The sequence below is a fragment of the Diadema setosum genome, chromosome 9, assembly GCF_964275005.1.
Source record: "Diadema setosum chromosome 9, eeDiaSeto1, whole genome shotgun sequence".
Lineage (NCBI taxonomy): Eukaryota > Metazoa > Echinodermata > Echinoidea > Diadematoida > Diadematidae > Diadema > Diadema setosum.
Genome location: NC_092693.1, coordinates 3,977,398 through 3,996,221, shown reverse-complemented (window position 1 = coordinate 3,996,221; position 18,824 = coordinate 3,977,398). Strand labels below are relative to the sequence as shown.

General features: G+C 35.9%; 1 protein-coding gene across 1 annotated transcript in view; it reads right to left on the bottom strand.

Moving 5' to 3' along the window:
- LOC140233113 (kinesin-like protein KIF28P) overlaps positions 1 to 16,560 on the bottom strand; it is a 51,617-nt gene extending 35,057 nt beyond the window's left edge. Inside the window, exons 1-8 of the mRNA XM_072313227.1 lie at positions 16,452 to 16,560; positions 13,365 to 13,403; positions 12,800 to 12,876; positions 10,491 to 10,507; positions 9,836 to 9,858; positions 2,167 to 2,291; positions 911 to 989; positions 275 to 338 (exon numbers count right to left, since the gene is read on the bottom strand). Of these exons, the coding sequence (XP_072169328.1) occupies positions 275 to 338; positions 911 to 989; positions 2,167 to 2,291; positions 9,836 to 9,858; positions 10,491 to 10,507; positions 12,800 to 12,876; positions 13,365 to 13,403; positions 16,452 to 16,471 (444 nt within the window). The 5' untranslated portion in view covers positions 16,472 to 16,560. The remainder of the gene's footprint in view (positions 1 to 274; positions 339 to 910; positions 990 to 2,166; positions 2,292 to 9,835; positions 9,859 to 10,490; positions 10,508 to 12,799; positions 12,877 to 13,364; positions 13,404 to 16,451) is intronic.
- Between the last annotated feature and the right edge of the window lie 2,264 nt (positions 16,561 to 18,824).

Genomic DNA, 18,824 nt, shown 5'->3' with positions numbered 1-18,824 from the left:
AGATAGATAGGCAGAGAGATACCAGGTAGATAAAAAGATACATAGACAGATACAGGTAGAGAGCTAGCTAGCGACATAGGCAAGGTAGAGAGACAGACAGGAAGACCTATGGCTACATGTTTATCACCAGGCAGACATATTTTGATATAATTGAAATGTACATAATATGCATGTCAAAGGTTTGATGTCAATAAAAAGAAATTGGAAAATTTTCGAAAATGAAATGCAACAATCTGTAGGATGACAGATATATGGATTATTATGTAATACTCACAGTGGCGCCATCTCCTGCCTCAATCGTCTTGAAGAGAGCATCACAGGTGATAGGAACAATACCCCTGGAAGACGCACAGAAAATAAGAATGATAGTTTCAAGCTATGTTCCACTGAGCAGACATCAGAGGCGTAGGGTTCATATACCACACAATGTCATGAAACATCAACCCAAACATAGATGAACATATATTTTCTTTTCTCGGTATGGTTTCACAAAAAGAGTTGGTAGGGTCAGAAAAAAGTTTGACATAAAATCTATCAAAATATTGATGAGTAACATTTTTGATCGTGGTAAAATTCTTAAATTTTTTTAAAAATGTCTTTCTATATTTATATTCCTAATTTCCTTGTAATCACTACTTTTCTTTGCCTTAAAAGACCATGTGTGCTTAGGTTTGAATGGACTGCATCAAAGTAAAAAGTATACAAACTAGAGATGTGTTCACACCAGTTATATGTTCAACAGAACTTCAAACATAGATACTATGTAACTCAAATTCAACATTAGGAGTACGCAAATAATGAATGCTTTATTGTATATCTATGGCGTCATTTGTTGTAAAGATTTAATATAAAAAATGGGGGTTATCCAAGTTCTCTGAATGTACAGTATGTTCACTGTAAAAAAGCTTACTTGTTCTGACCGTATCCAACCATGGAATATGATTTTCCAGCACCAGTTTGGCCATAGGCAAATAGTGAACAGTTAAAACCTGGAATAAAAAGAAACAAACAAGTACTGATCAATGGTATGATTTACTAGACAATGATAAATATTAATTAGTTCTGAGGATACCACATGCACCACTATAGTTATATGTCAATTTTTACTACTAATAGACTGCTTTTGGTACATACAAAACCTTCAAATAGCTTGAATTATCTGGTAATACATACTCTATCAGTCCCATCTTGTTACTGTAAAAAAAACCCACAAATTTTACAAAAACATACATATATACACATAGTACACATAAAATAGACATACACATCCAAATAAAAAAAAAGTTATATGACTGATAAAACTCCCATGTAAACATACAAATTAAGTACAATTCAGTATATTGAAAATTAATTTAGCTGCATCACTCTGCTTTAAAAAAAAAAGAAAAAATACATTTTCCAGCACAGCTACGTCTAACTTAAGATACTTTTTATCTCTGTCCATTTACATCAATATTCTTCCTTTTCACTAGGCTAACCTGTACTCTGCTTTGTTCACTGATTAATACATCCACTGGACTTCACCGATTAGTATAGATGTCTAGAAACTTGCCATTGATGACATGTTACCCAATCTCCTAAGTCTATATCGTCTAACCGTGGCCTTCCACGAGGACAGAGACAGTCTGAAGCCTTAATAGGTAGGCTGGCTAACTGGCAATTAAGTCATGTTTGGAGGACTTACCTGAATGCTGATTTAAAAAAAACAAAAAAACAAAAAAAAAACACACACACACACAGAGAAAGTTACATTAAATTGCCTTAACACATAAAGGGTCAACTATCCTTAAATGTTCCCTAGCACTCTTTTCCAATTAATGGGGTGGGTTCAATCTAACAATCACACACAATTTTACTGCATTACAGTTGCACAACTGCCAACAAGTCTGTGTACAATTTATTAATCATTCTCATTTCTATAAAAATACTGAAAGTGGGTTATTTTGCATAGAAACACACATTATTTCTATTTTTTTAATGTGTTGTTCTGCATAGAAGCACAAAGAAATTAATAATATTCAGAATCTTAAGAACAAAGCAGTAGTCACATGCTGAAATTACTAATGATTACTCAATTTTACGAACAGTCGGCAGCTATGCAGTTGACTGTAGTGACTTTAGAAAGCAAAGAGGAAGTGTGAAGTCTGTGCACTGGCCTCAACCCACCTTTGAAAGCATTGTCGAGCACGCCCTGCCCCAGGTCATCGAACACGTTCTGTTGGGATGCGTAGTTGCTGCCTGGCTGGGCACTGAGTATGCCCTTATCATCTTCTGTGAAACCATCATGTGACCTTCACACAATTGACATTAAAAAAATAAAAATTACGATAAGAATTTCATGCTGATGATGACAATGATGAGGAGAGTGAAGATAAAAGTTATTATTGTAATAACTAAAATAATACTTATACTGATAGTATATGCCAATAATCACACTTTACTATGATAATTGACAACTGAAAACACAAAATCCTTGGAGTAAGAGATTACAGCTGTGGCATTCAAGCATTCTACCCCATCTTCATCATTACCACACAATTGTGACAAGCAAAATGTTTCACTTTACAAGATATAGATGATGAGGAAAACAATGTAAATGTAGTTCTGAAAATAATTGACACTGGTCACAAGGGAAAACTTTCTAATTACTCTCATTTTAAATGGCATATTTCAGACTTAAAATTTTGGACTATTTGGGTAAAACCACCACAAATAAAAAAAATAATACATCCAGTTCCTTTTTACTTTTCCTCATGTACCAGCTCACTTATCAAGATTACTTTAAAACTGAAATCTTTTATATGCATGAATCTTTTGTGATTTTCGCAGGAAGATTCAGAAAAGCAAAATGAAAGCAAAATGCTCACAAAAGATTCGGTCTACACAATGCATTGAATGCCAGTGCAATGCTTTACACCACCATCATCAGCAATTCACAAAAATTTTACACTGCAAAAGAAAAAAAGTCCTTCAGTTTCGATTTGCAAAAGCTTCATGATGTGAATGCTTCTGGTTTTACAGTTACCTAGTTATTCTACAAACTGGTGCATAATACGCAGGGGTGGTCTTGTAATATTTCATGTCATGTATTTCAGGTTATTGGGGCATCAGAAATTAATTAGAGTAAGGTGTTAAAAAAAACACAAAAACAAAAAAAGTAACTCCAAAAGTAACAGATAGGAAAGTCAAACATCACAGAGACAAGTAGTAAGCATAGCATATAAAAGACAAAAAACAAAACTAGGAATCCTCATTATCTATCAATTCCCGGTTACAATCTTATGGCCTCAATGCCGGCTTGTGCAAGAGTCAATATTTGATAAGTCAAACAATGCATAATTGACTTTTAATAGCAGACAAGGCTGTTTCTCTCTTGTTGGTTGGATCTCACCAATATACTGCTGAGAAAATGTTGAGAGTGAGTTCCCACAACAATATGTCGTATTATGTGAACAAATTAGGCCCAGGCACAACGTGGAGAGAATTCAGATCAAATTCTGATAATTTGTATCACAATTCTGAATGAATTTGGTCATTCTGCTAAATACATTCGCATGAGAAGATCTACCCCATGATTCTGTCTGGCATTGCAACTTGTAGCACCTACAAAACTTCATAAACTTTGTACTCATTCCTTTTAGTTCAACAAGCATATACTGCATGTATGTACATGTTCAAGTATATGATTACATACATGTACTTGAACATAACTTTGAAATCTGGCTGCTTCACATCAGAAATGAAATATTCAAGATGTGTGACTGTTTGCAAACTCTGCGTGGACAGGGATGCTTGCAATGGACAGGAATGCTGTCATTAACTTTTCATGTGCCACTGTGGAAACCCCCTGTGTGCCACATTATTCTGAGACACCAACAATGTCATGATTTGAGAAAACATTCTGTATTTCAAATCTATGTTACTTCTATAGATTTTTGTTCAGCCGGACATATAGTGAGTAAAATTGTAGAGAAAATTACAAGCTTTGCTATGATGTAATATGTATGACAAATCTATGATTGTTTGGCTTTCAAATGACTCGCATACAGCTAAATTACTGTAAAGGCATGACTATTGCACAAAAAACAGTGACAGAAACTTAGATTTACACCTAAATCCAGTAGAGAACACCGCTTGTTAGTCAATAACTACATAAAATGCAAGCTATATGTGAGAGGAACGAAAGCGCGAGAAACGCTTTCGTTGTACAGCGGCCTTTGGCGATTTATCGATCAGTTGGGCACGATTGTGCGTTTGAGCAGAATATGCGAAGTTGGACTTGCGAACATGGCACATAAAGAGTTTAAAGAGATACACACAGCAGCTGGTTCACTGAATGTTCGCAGTGTATCATATTTTGGTGATACCTATGAAAAACAGGCAATCAATATCACTGTAAAAACACACACAAACACAAAATATCAATGATTGGAAAAATACAGAAATCACTGAAGAAAAGCTTCATACTAATAAAAAAAAAATAGCTAGCCTCAGGCAAATCAAATTTTGCAAAGATAAGCAGCCATCACACATTGCTGATATCAAAGACTCCATGAAAGCAAAATATTTGTGTGAATGAGAAGAGAGGGAACATGTTACCATTGAAAGACCCGCTTAAGCCTAATGTACACACAGCAGTCAGGGTCGTGTTCAAAGTTAGCCATCAGTTTGGCTGGTTGCCTAGCAACAATTAACCAGCTGCTGTCCTCTCAGAAACCAGACACTGTAATGATGAAGGCAGCTATAGTGTGGGAAGCACTCATATATTATACACTTGCCTTCTCAAACTGAATGTCCAGGTGGGTATTAGCTGGATGGATTACTCTGACAGTGGAATAATGCCCTGACAGAGAGAGACTTCCTGTCCCTATCAAATGTGTACAAGTGTGGATAGAGAAGGCACTATGCCCATTCATACACAAGAGTTATTGGTTTTTGGATCAGGGTTCAAAAATAAATTCATTTGCTCCTGTTCTCACATGCCCACCCCCCCCCCCAAAAAAAAAAAAAAAAATGAAATGATTGCAGTCTCATAGGCAGCAACTTTTATACACGCAGCAGCACAATAAAACTTTAGGCACATTGAAATGTACCTAGACAGCCTTGCATAGAATAGAGATTAGCACATTTAGAGTGAATCACAAAAACTTCCTTTTTGGTACAAGGATGTGTTTTTTATTTCATACAAAATGAAATGTCTGCATTTCAATCATCAAATGTGGTTTTTACAGCAACTTTTGTTTGCGTAAGTGTAGTTTTGTTTGCGTAATTGCAGAGGTGATGTCTTCCACCATATCACTGAAACAGAAACAAATTCTTACACTCCATATTCTTTTAACAATGTATTCATTTCTGGTGTGAAGTTACCGGAAAGGAAAAAAAGTGCTTCAGAGCTTGGCCTTAATGGAAAGATCATTATCAGAAAGGTGACTGTACTCTGGTTGCTACTCTGGTCCATGATATCCAAAACAAAAATCATGCAATAAAAAATGTTTCCATCGAGATCCTTTTCCTACTGCCGATAATACAACTCAGCTTACAGACCCATGGAACCTTCCCCCTGCCCAAGGAGAGCCATTGTATTTCCACAGTGGTGAAGATACAGACGGGTAAGCCTGTTTTCCGTTGTGTACGCAGACCCATGGTAACCCTCACTGGGGCATTCACTAATGAATGACTACTCCCGTCTAAGCCAGATCGCACTAACAATTGAATCTCAACAGGAGCTTAAAAATTGGTACACAAATGAGAGATCCTGGGTATATTTGAGTTCAGAAAATATCTGTTGCTCCGGAAGCTATACAAAAAATTAAAAGAACATTTGCAATAATAGCAACTTTCATCACTGTGCCATATTCACAAACAGGTATCTGCAGAAACACTAAAACTCACAAACAACCACAGAATTATGAATGTTCCTAGGAAAAGATGACAAAATGTCAGATTAAATGTTGGTATAATAGTTACAATCATGTAGCACATTAGTATCATATTTCTCAGCAATATTCATCCATTTTTTTCCCACAGGAAAGCTCATGCTTACTTTACAATTTACAAATGTTATGTTGAATTTAATCCATTTTCATAGAGGTGACACCATTTAATCAACTATTTAATTTATTTGGGGAGTGACAGAACTTTAGGGGGGGGGGGGGGGAGATTCAAAAGTGGGAAACAAGAGTTACGTTCAGACGACAAGCCCTAACCTGGAGGTTAGGAAACCTCGAGGTTAACCCATATCAGGCCAACGCACTTGTGTAAACAAACACTGCAGTGGCCCAGCACCGTTTGCGCACACACGCCGACAGGCAGACAACTCTCCAAACAATCGCTCTTCATTAGCAAACAGTAAACAAAACATAGACAAGTTATATATCATTTGAAAGAGGATAAAATTCCCTATTAAATGATATAGAATATGCTGCCATTCAATGCACAGTGCAGTCATAGCACTCAGCAGAGCTGAAGTACACTCATCCAAAAGTTACGAAATCAATTTGTTTGTTTGCATTCATTCATGGATTAAAAATAGCAAATGTTGTAATTTTACACATCCAGTACCGGAAATGAAATGATCAGAGTGTCAGCTCTCTGGACATATAAATATCATGACCAATGATACAATAATTGCAGGTTTATGTTTATATTTATGACGATGAAGCCATAAAAATTGCGAGTGCATGGGAAATCGATAGTATAATGTGTGCATCCTATAGGCCCTACCATAATTTGTTGAAGCGAAACTCGTCACGATAGATACAGCTACAGCTTTTCAGGTTCGACTGGATTATACAATTATTGTACATACATGTGGATGTACATGTGGGACTATTATCACAGTCGAATCATCGCCCTGCAAGTGTCCAAACCTCCTCAAAAACTGCTGCAGAAAATCCAAACTCGAGCACTCCGTACAGCTGTACATAGTACCCACTGACGCTTTGTGGTTATTCGCGTTATTCCATGTAAACACACATTTTTCCGATGATTTTTACGATTTTGTTGGCGTTCCACCGACAAAACCTTCTTGAATTATCGCAGACAGTGTAGCAAAGCATTCTGGGATATGTTGTCAAAGGTTAGAAGGTGAAAGAACTTTGGAATGACGTCGTTTATATGTCATCTCATTCACTACGGGATATTCTGTATGTGGCCCCTGCGGCGTTTGAACGAACTATATACGGAATATCCCGTAGTTGGCCCGATATGGGTTAAGCTCTTACCCCCTAACTTTGACATGCGTCCACACGAGGAGGCTTAACCTCGAGGTTAAGCTTTTGCCCCCCTGAGATATCTCGTGGCTCTCAACAACGAGCTAACCTCGAGCTTAACTAACTCATAATGGTGAAATAATAATTTTACATGGTAAATAGCTATGTTAGAAATCACTTCTCTTGCTTTAAAATCCATGAGTGTACAGATGGGAAAAAAATGCCAACGAAAATGTATTCACTTTCTGTCACATTTACACAAATGAAATTGTTAAATCTATAAAGTGAGGCTACAAAATACCACACACTGCAAGAACAAGGTCTCCTGCACTGAAATTGAGTGAACCAACACATTCCATGAATACTTTTTAACAAATGCTAATTAATAACTAGTAATTTAAAAAGGGAACTGCAAATTCTGGTGAGCTTTTGCAATGGATTTACTATTGAAGTATACTATAATGGCTGAAACAATCCAATAACCTCATACTCCTCTCAGTGTATGTCATGGGATAACCAAGTCATGAATATAACCAATTACTAATGTACTGAATGTACTGCACTACAAAGGCAATCAATATGAATGATCTGATAAGCTATCCGGTATTGAACTGAAAATTAAAGTATGTGGGGCACCAATTGCTAGGGGTTTTTTTTTGTTTTTGTTTTGTTTTGTTTTGTTGTGGTTTTTTTTTCTTTTTTTTTTTTTGGGGGGGGGGGAGGGGGAGGATTCTGTTTCCAGGGAAGATATGGGACAGGTAGGAGAAGCGGAGAGTATAATTGATAGAGTTCATCACAAACAAATCAGTACTTTCATGAGTTCTGAGGAGAGTATGGATGGATAAAATCAGACCTTACTCAACAGAAGGTACAACCTTGAAAGGACAACTTTATTTTGATATGAGTGACACTTTTCACATAAAAGCCGTTTTCACAAATGTAATACTAAGCACTTGGTGTTTTTTTTTTTTTCAAGAAAGGTGAATAGCTGTATTACCATGTAACACTTAGCTTTTCTAATACACATACACACAAAATATTGTATGCTTGCATGCATAAAAGGCTCTAAAAATCATATCTATGGCACCAACATGAGTTATCCACTTAAACCACTAAAATCCACGATCATGGACCCAAAGTTCAACATAGCTCTTCCCATCTGCAGCCACTTCACAATTCTTGACGGATGTTTGGCAGTAACTTAAAGGAAGTAATCATTAACCAGGATGTTATACTACAAATTCAAACATACCAGCCTTGCCATACAAACAAATCATATCTTGGGATAACAATAAAAGAAAAGAATTAAGTAAAAAACAAACAAACAAACAACCCTATCATAAAGGCATACACTTTAGCAAAATCATGCTGGACCGTTCTCTGGGTAAACCCCGCTTTTCCCCTTCCCTCCCTGCCTTTCTGTAGCCAAAGCCTGATCGCCCTGCGATCAATAGACTATCTCATGCCTGGCTAGATTTCCCCAGAGGGAGGCCCTATTGTTTGCACAGGTAGATTGGCACAATGGGACCTCAAAGGCTGTTACCATGGACGATGACAAACAATGGCCCAGTGGAAAGACAGCGTGACACTCGATACAGAGTCCAGGAAACACAATGCACCTGCTGGGATTACACCGAGTGCTCGTGCACAATAAATGCTTTACTGGGGGTTTGTTAATTTTGGTATGCGTGTGTGTATGCTAGATGTGTGTGTCTACTAGATGTGCGACTTGGAAAGATTTTTTGGAGGTATTTTTGGGTTAGGTCCCGAACAAATGGGGATTGTCTAAGTTCATGAAATCAAGATTGATGACAGCAGAGTCCATTGCTCTTTAGTGATGACTAAATCTGAGGTAATTGCTTGCATGGGATACGTGACGTAAAGATCAATACACCAGTATGACTGAATACAGCCTAGCAATGTGTGCTGCATATTATGACAAAATGAAGATGAGAAGACAACTAGCTTCATAAATGTCACATGCTTTACATTAAATCCTTCAAATTCAAATTCTTCATGAATTTGAATTGAAGTGCTGTCAACATTTTAGGATTCACAAGTTCTTAGAACCATGAACATTATCACTAAATATGACCACGGTAACAAAAAAAAAAAAATAAAACTACAGTCAAACCTTGTCTATAGTGGCCACACAAGGGCAATGAAAAAAGTGGCCATTATCAACAGGTGGCCAATACAAATAGGATCTTTAACACAGCTTTTCTCGGGGGGGGGGGGGGGGGGAGTATTTTTTTAGTGGCCACTAAGACAGGTTAGACTGTATTGAAAACAGGATATATGACAAATGGATATCGTACTTTTCTCCACATTTGTATCTGCTGTGAAATGATAAATGATGAAATGAAGGAAAACGTACACAGGAAAATGACACTATCAACCCAAACGGTACACTATCATTCTGCATTTTGAATGGTTAAATATAAACATTGTCACATTACATGTATCCCATGATGTGTAGTTAGCAGGTTTGTGTCTATTACAACCATTTAGTAAGTCACTGCAGATCTTATTTTAACAGGTTGCTACACTAACTTCAGTTTTCATTTCCCTATCACAAGTTCTTGCAAGCAGATGTTAATGTAGATAATGTAATGTTTACTTACCAGTATGAGTAATCAAATGTGAACTGTTTCAGAGAAAAAAGAAAGAGACAAAATATCACTAATTATGCGAGTGACTTCTATATATTTGATTCATTCTGTGTTCCTGTATGCTCTATGCTGCTTGTGTAAAGAAACGATATGTACATAAACCTGTCATCACTTTATCATTTTTGAGAGATAAAGATCAAATAGAGTAAAGTTCAAAGTGACAATTTGTAATCGGTTTTCACTAGTGTTTCACTCCTGAATCTGAAAGTTATCCATAATCCCACTTCATAAAAGACTTTACATCTCATGCATGTAAAAATGATATTTATACAAGATCTTTCCTGTAAGTAAAAAAAAAGAAAACAACAACACTGAAATAAAATTTCTCATTAGTTGTAAAAGTGAAAGGATGGTGAATCACAAGTAGTATGGTCAACATTTCACAGCACATTGACTGAATAAAGTCTACAATTGAAAAGCAAATTTTGGTCAGGCCTACTTGTAAATCAACTTCAGATAAGCTGACCATAGACCGAAAAATATGAGAGACTGACATGTACAGCCATATTCTGTAATCAGTGTTTTCTCTGTTAACATGCAGTGTGATAGTCTATTGCAGCTACATTTGAATGAATAATTTACAATATTATCTTTGTTTAATACTTACAGACTTAGGTTCATCCTCTGTTCGCAATTAGAAGAGGGTGCAAAAAGAAAGAGAGAGATGAAAATAAAGAAGGAGAGAGAAAGAGAGAGAAAGAGAGAAAAAAATACATTACTCAATTCATCATTATATAGTCAGATTGCACTGACGCTATATAACATGTCACACACCATTAACCAGAAGCTGCACAGCTCTGAATTGGTAACTATTTGTTCTCAAATAAGACACTGTGATGGTCGTGTATGACACAAAGATTTACTTCATTAGCCATGCACAGCAAGATTATGAATTTTTTGTTTTCTCTAGCTGTCAATATTTCATGTGCACAGGGCTCATAAGGTAAAGTAAACGGGTGCACGTCACGAGACCGACACCCACGAGTCATACAGCCCACAAGTTATACGGCCCATGATTCATACAGCCCATGAGTTCAACACTAAGCAAACAATGCCCACGAGACCGACACATTAAACCCTGTGTTGTACTTGTCGAACTCGTGGGCTGTTTTTATCTAGTGTCGGTCTCATGGGCTTTATTTACCTAGTGTCAAACTCGTGGGCTGTAGGACTTGTGGACTGTATAACTCATGTCGGTCTTGTGGGATGACCCCAAGTAAACCTTACCTTTTATATCTTTGCCTATTAGAACATCAAGAAATATCTTACTGACTCGGTAATGGGAAATTCATTACATTTGAGGTATTTATGCACACTTGGCACGAACTTGTGATGCAAGTCAAACATGCCTGCCTTAGTACTCTGATCTAAACTAAAAATACTTTAAAATATCAGGTTTGAAAACACTTTGTTTCAATGTTTTAACAATGCCCATTGTCTTGAATGCACTTCACTGATGTTTCAATGGCAATTCATTTCATTTTCATTTCATTTCTGTTTTGTCCAATTGCTGTTTAAAAATATGACATGGAAATTTGGCTCTGTCACACTACCAATACAAAAATAAAAACATTTAAAAAATGCATAAAAAAAAATCACCTTACACATAAGATCAAATGACACTGACCAGTACTAATTTGTTACAAAGAAATAGCCACTCAAACAAAATGCATGCTATTTTCATTTTGTTATAACATGTACACCGTAGGGATGTATACATGAAAAACATTGTATGCTAATTAAGTAATCCCAAAGGAAATGGATTAGAAAGAAAAATTACAAAATATCAATCATCACAAATTATGAAACTTATTTCATTTGAAATTATTTTGTGAAAGCTATATCATAATTCAAAATATTCTATTCTAATTCATAATATATTCAACAATGATATTATAATTTGCTGTCAAATTAAAGTTCAAAAGCACCTTGCTAGTTTTGACTTATATTCCCCTTCAATGATATAAAACAACTGATCCTAGAATATCACATAGAACAGATAGGATACATTGAAATACTAATATACAGTATGTATGATTTACTGTACAGAACAATCAATCACTATATGCCAAGGGGGGAGGGGGGATGAACTAACAATGCACTACGACCAAGTACTGGTACTAAAGGTAATTACTAGGGTTTAACCTTGAAGGTCATGCAAATTTGTGATATATTTTACCAAGTGCAGAAAGAAATAATTATCAACCCTGCCTATATACATATAATTTACATATCATGTGTGTGTGGGTGTGTGCATGTCTATATGTATGATATAACAATGACTTCTGTAGATATATACACTACCAATATAGCATCAACTTCAATCAGGATGACTGCTTACTGAATTTAAAGGTACAGTTACCTTTGGGAGCAGTGATTTAAAAAATGTTCGAGATAGCATATATGCGATGTATATGTGTAGGTCAGTTGTATCACAAAACATCCTACCATGTAAAAATTTTGCAATAAAGCCTGAAATATAAGGAGATATCACTATTTTTCTCAATAAACCATAACTGTAGACAGTTTAGTCTAGCTACATTATAACTACTATTCACATTTTGTATATTTAACAGTACTTAACTTTAATTATACTGATTCAAATTTTTGCATTGGTTGTTTCTATCCCTGACTCACATTTTAGAACTATTTTGAAGCGCTACAGCTGGGTTTTTGTTTTATCGGCAAATGGTAAATTATGCCTTTAAGGGTGAAGACCTGAATTCCAAATTACACATTTCATTTCCCTCTGTTTTATATTCCTATTCCTATACACATTCAGGAGTTTATAACAACTCTGAAGAAAGCAAAATATCCACCATATTTGAAAAAAAAATGGAGTCCCTGAACCGAACAGCATTAGATTGAACATTCTCCATTTGTACTAATCACAGCAACATTCTTTACAACACTTACTTGGTGCTTCTGGATTTTGAATTTTTGTTGTGGCTCCATTCATGATAATAACACATTTTGCCCCTCTGTCTTTTTCCCTGTGATCAATGGATGAGAAACGACAACAACAGCTGAATGATTACACAGTGAAACTGTGAATACTTTCAAATATTGTGCCACTGTCACATGAATATCATATTCTTCTATGATCTCGCCATTACAATATGCATCATCCCTACTTTGTCTTTCAAGTACTTTCACTTCCTGACTCTGAAACAATGCTTTGGGCGACTCGTTGTGCAATTAGCATGAAAAGCAACCAATAAAGAGATTAGCTACAAAAAAAATACTTGCATTGTATATGTATTTTGAACACATTTGGTAAAATAGCTAGATGCAAATACCTGAATGTATGTATACTTATAAATTTCCACTATTAAGTGGGCAAAATACAGAGATTGATTTGGAATTCTAAAGATTAAACAAATAATGCTTTTCAATGCTCAGCAACCAAAATGAATTGAATTTAAAACTTGGGGTACTGGAACAAATTGAATGCTGTACGAATGTCAAGATTTAATCTTACCTTGAGTTGAATGGCCTCACCCTCACTGCCACTTTGACTCTGAATGATGAGGAAAAGAAGTACAGAAAAGGATCATGAACGTGTGAAAAAAATGATTCTGAAAGCCAGAGACTGAACAGAAATTAAGTTCTTTCTGTCATAAAGAAAGTTGTTGTGTCCACATGATTTTAACACAATTGACAAATCTCTCAACTGTCATATTCATACTTGCATTCCATTTTCTGTAAGTCTAGTCACTCTAGACTGACTAAACATGACATTACATTGAAAAAAGAAAAAGGAAAAACAGTAGAGATATATTGCATAATGTGTGGCTCTTTCATCTACACTTGAATGTAATCAGTGTTTCTTAGATATCTGAACTCACTTATGAAATGTGTGAAATATCACTTTCTCTCCTAAATTCTTTACTAAAGTGCTATGACCATATTGCATAAAATGACTTGTAACACATTTAACTGCATCCCTTCTCAGCTGGCAAATAGCTTTTGACAGGGAGAGCTAGTTGAGTACACCATACTGTAAAAGTGGATATTTTTGTGTATTTTTCCGCACTCTCACGAGCAAAATGAATGTATCATGTTTTTGATTCTGCAGAATCAAGACATTTATAGAGTGATACCTATAACAAGCCAAAATATTCATGCGCTTTTTTATTTCCTGGTTGCACAAAATGCGTTAAAATGTCCACTTTTACAGTAATGTACACATTTGAAGAGGATATCAATCAAAAGTGTACATGAGTTAAAAGTATCTGAGATTATCATGGTTTCTGAATGGGGGAATATTTGAAGAAGATAAGAGAAATGTAAAACTTGTGACCACTTGAATGTCAGAGATCAGGAAACATCTCAAGTCATGGCCATTCTAAAACACACACACACACACACACACAAACAAACAAAAAACCAACAGTATATGTAGGCACACTACTGACAGAGCCAAATCACTGCCTTCTAGGTTTTCATTGCAATGCAGCAGATAAGATGGATGTGTGTCTGCAGTATACTATAATATCCCTTTACATACAAGAGCAGTCTTGTATTGATATTGCAGTATTGATAGCACAGTGTACAATTGTAATGCCTGTTTTAAAAACTCCCAGTGATTATTCTGTTGTGTTGGGCATGAACAGAGTATTTCATATTATTTGTGGACTTAATGACTCACTAATAATGGTGTGCTTGTGAGGGCATTTGATGTAAATTTGAGAACAAGCTATGTGTGTGTGTCTAATGTAAAATAGACCAGGATGTGTGGGTATTTGCTTGGACAGCATACATTCAGAATTTTAAGGTATCAACCTGCACCCAAATCAGGTGTGATGCTTCACTGGGCAGGGAATACTCTGGAAAACAATGTGCCTAATGCACTGTTGCCATCTTGATTTCCAGAACTCTAATGTGTTCAAAATTTGTAGATATCCTAAATGATTCCTACCCACATAAAAATGAATCTACATTGTGGGGTGAATCTGGTAAAAAATTGGTCATAAAGTTGTGTATATTTATAAGCAACTGAGAACGTATATTAAATTGAATATCACAATACTGTTTTTTACAGTTTTAAGTGGAATTCATGTTTCTATTCAGTAAATAGTCAAATCAAAGCAGTAAAATGGTTTGAAATGCCACTCAAAATTTTGATCTTCTATTAAGTTCTAAGTTCAAGAAAATATGTAAAGCAAGATATAAAGATTAATCAGGTCATCACTTTGTCTATGACATGGACACTGAAATTACACATCATATTTTCAGAGTGTACTAATTATGTCAACGGGTAGATTTAGAGCAAGTGTATTATGGGGGCATGACAAATTAGGAATATTAGTAAAATATATATATATATATATATATATATATATATATATATCATATAGCTATAATGAAAAAAAAAACTTTTCAAAAGTATTCCCAAATTATTTCAAAATTAGACTTATTAGATAAACATTTCACATTTCATTTTTTTAAAATACTTATCTCACTTCTAGAGGTGGAAAAAAGAACTTGCAATAATTGGATTTTTAATTATTATTGGTTAAATGGCACATCATCACTCCAATTTTTGTTTTTCTTAGTGACTGAAAAAATGGAAATAGAAAAAGGAACATCCACCTTCCAGGGAGTCAATGATAGTCCCATAATCATTTAAACAATAGATTTGATACATATTAATTGGCCATCGCATAGAAACAAAATAGATCTGGTAGTACAGTAAAGCATCGTCGGCGTCACATTTTCAAAAGTGGGGGGCCCACTTATGGGTTTCATGAGCTAACCAAAAAAAAAAAAAAAAAAAAAAAATGGTCTTTAGGGCAAAAAAAAAGGCTTACAATTCAATGTTTCTATTTCTTTCTAGTGCCACTTCTGAACTTCTGGGGAAAAAAAATAGTGGGGACCAAAGTGGTTACACCTTTATGTATTCCTTTGTATGGTGCAAAAAAAAAGTGTGTGTGCAGGGGGGGGGGGGGGGGCAAGCCCCCCCCCCCCCCCCCAATCCCAGTTCCACCAGCCATGGAGAGTACGTAGTAGAAGTGGTGTTCGGTGAATAACATTAAGAATAAGAAGTACACAACTGCTGGTTCCAATTAAATGCAACATTATTTCATACGATACTAAACATGCTAAAAGGAAGCCTAGCACTGAAATACAACAAATTTTGTGAATTTATAGTATACAAGTCTCGTCTCGCCTACCACTTTATAGTACCACTACCAGCTATACATCTTGTGGTATAGCAAATCTACTTCGCTTCACCATGGACGGTATGTATGCGCGTGTGACGCCCCGGCCTAGACATGATGATTGATGATGATTAGATTTAGTGCTTCAGCTTAAAATAGTACCTAGTTAATCAAAGGACCAATGTACAGTCTGACAGTGAATCTAGTGGTCACTGGCCACAGCCATGGCAGTGTATGTATTTGCAAAATCGATGAAGACACAAACACGGGAATGATATCGAAAATTCAACGTTCTGTGTGGAGTTAGTACACAATAATATACCAAAGCGTTTATGACAATTTAGTGAGACTCAGACACCAGTTACAGACGGGCATATATACTAATATAGACATAGTATACTTACGATTCCCCTCCACCCGACATCTTGAGATGTGGTGGTTCCCCGGCAGCACTCCGGTGTCCCTCCTAATTAAATTGGCAAATATTATGTCTCTTCCCAATCTATCCTACCCTTCTTTCTTAAATGATGGGTCACGGTCAGGATCTACACACTATGTCCTCATATTCCAGCAAATTTGCTTCCACTTGTCACATCAAGTATGTTGTGAATACGATCCAATGGGGAATATAGTAGACGTCAAGTGTAAGATAACCTCAATCCTGTTCACATTACATATGTCGAAACGTGCAGTGAAATCGTACTGCATGGTTCAGTGCTCCACGTTGAGCGTGTGCGCACCAAGGCAACTGGACAAATTGACGTAAGGCTGCCTTGCCTCGTCAAAAGACAGAGGGAAAGCCAACATGTTAAAGTTTCTACTACTTTCTTTACTTTGAGAATTCGTCTTGCAAAAAGAAAAAGAAAATTATTAATAGAAATGTAGAAGATCTGAATACTACATCTATTGTCAATAAGATAAAATCTGGAGTACAATGAATTATAAATTACATCGGCCCCCTCTAAGAACAGATGGAATCTTCCAGACCGCAACACGGAACCGGTACGGTAGCGGACAAAGGTGAACAGGTGAATTCCTTTCAGCTTCAAACGTGATAGCACTCATCACAAGCAAGCTCAATGAACTCTTACGTAATTTGTTGTAGGCAACCATACAACTTTTTGAGGTCTTCTTCCGAGATGAGCGCATGTACCTAATGTGCGTGTTGGCGTGTATAAGCGTGCATCAATTTTAGAAGCAAGAGTTTTGATTTGTGAGCTTTTTTTCAATTCAATTCAATTCACTTTATTGATAATCATAAAAATAGAAATATATACAGAGTAAAAATGTGTCGGGGAGTTCACAAAGAAAGCCGAAGGCTTTAGCTTTGCTAATTATTCATTCATAGCCTAAGTAAAAAAAAAAAAAAAAAAAAAAAAAAAAAAAAAAAAAAAAAAAAAAGCCACCCCAAGGTGTTTCAAGAGCTGGAGTTCCAACTGGCTACAAATTACAAACAGGTGTCATTGTGATATGGATGCAAAAAACAAAACAACAACAACAACAATAACACAAAAAAAATCCCCAGGTGCATTTGTGCTCTTTCATGTTCGGTGTTTAAAGCAACGCTCTTTCTGAGCAATCTGAAGATTTAATTTGAATTCTGATAGTGATATGATATCGAGTATATTTTGCTTGTTTATCCATTAGATAAAACGATAAATTTCCCCTGATGATAAATCATTTAAAATAAAAGTCTAATGTAATAGAGGGAGACAAACTGAAGAAACTCACACCTGAAAAGTCAATCCCCTCCAGAAATGTCTGCAAAAATGTAAGTCGGAGCTGTGTGTGAAAATAATCAAACTGCAGTGCCTACCCTCCTGGAAAGCTCATTAATTTTTATCACTTTCTGCCTAATTAAAGCTGCCAACAATTAAAGCTGAAATGCTATTATCTTTGAGTATAGTTCTTCAAAAATGAATATGTCAGATTAGTACCCAGACATCTCCAGTCGATTTTTTTAAAATGTCAACGATAGGTCTATTTGCACAATTTCTATTCGCGTACCCCTGTGTCTTCATATAGCTCATCCTTAAGGGTGGGATTTCACGGAGCACGCGAACGATTTGCGAAGGACGCGAATGACAAAATCCAACATTCGGAAAAGTTTTTCTCCGAATGTTTTCCGACAATGAAGCCGGAAACTATTCTTGCGCAATTTGTGCGAAGTTCCCACGACGTATGTGCGATTGTCGTGTGTATCATTGCTAAAGTACAGCATGTTACATACACGAAGAACACGCGACGGAAATGCGAACAACGAAAAATTTTCAATAATCATGGGAGAAAATGTAGCAAGGAGAGGTGGAAGCAATAAAAAAAAAAATCAACTCAAATCAGCTTTCTTGAGTTGATTTTTTTCTTTCCTCTATTTCTCTTTTCGTTTTCTCTCATTTCTCTATCGTGTGTTTGCCTACATTTTTTTCCCCTAGGACGCATCTCCACTAGTAAAGCATTTGATCTTCTTTTTTTTTTTTTTTTTTGCAGTTCCTCCAACACATAATCTCTATAGTTCAAATGAAATCTACATACTTAAGATTGATTTTAAGTATATTCTGCGATTTTTTTTTTGTATATCAAATATTCTTTCTCTTTGCTAGTCTATAATTTCTTTTGTTACTATAGTTGTTAATAATTGTTTGATGTTTAGATGTATGCTACGATTTCTATTTGCAGAAAACGTACAGGGCATACATCCCCCAAACGTGCGCTAAACGTTCGCGAGAATGTCTCAAAAGGTACGCGAACAGTTTGCGATTACGTCGTAAAATGATCGG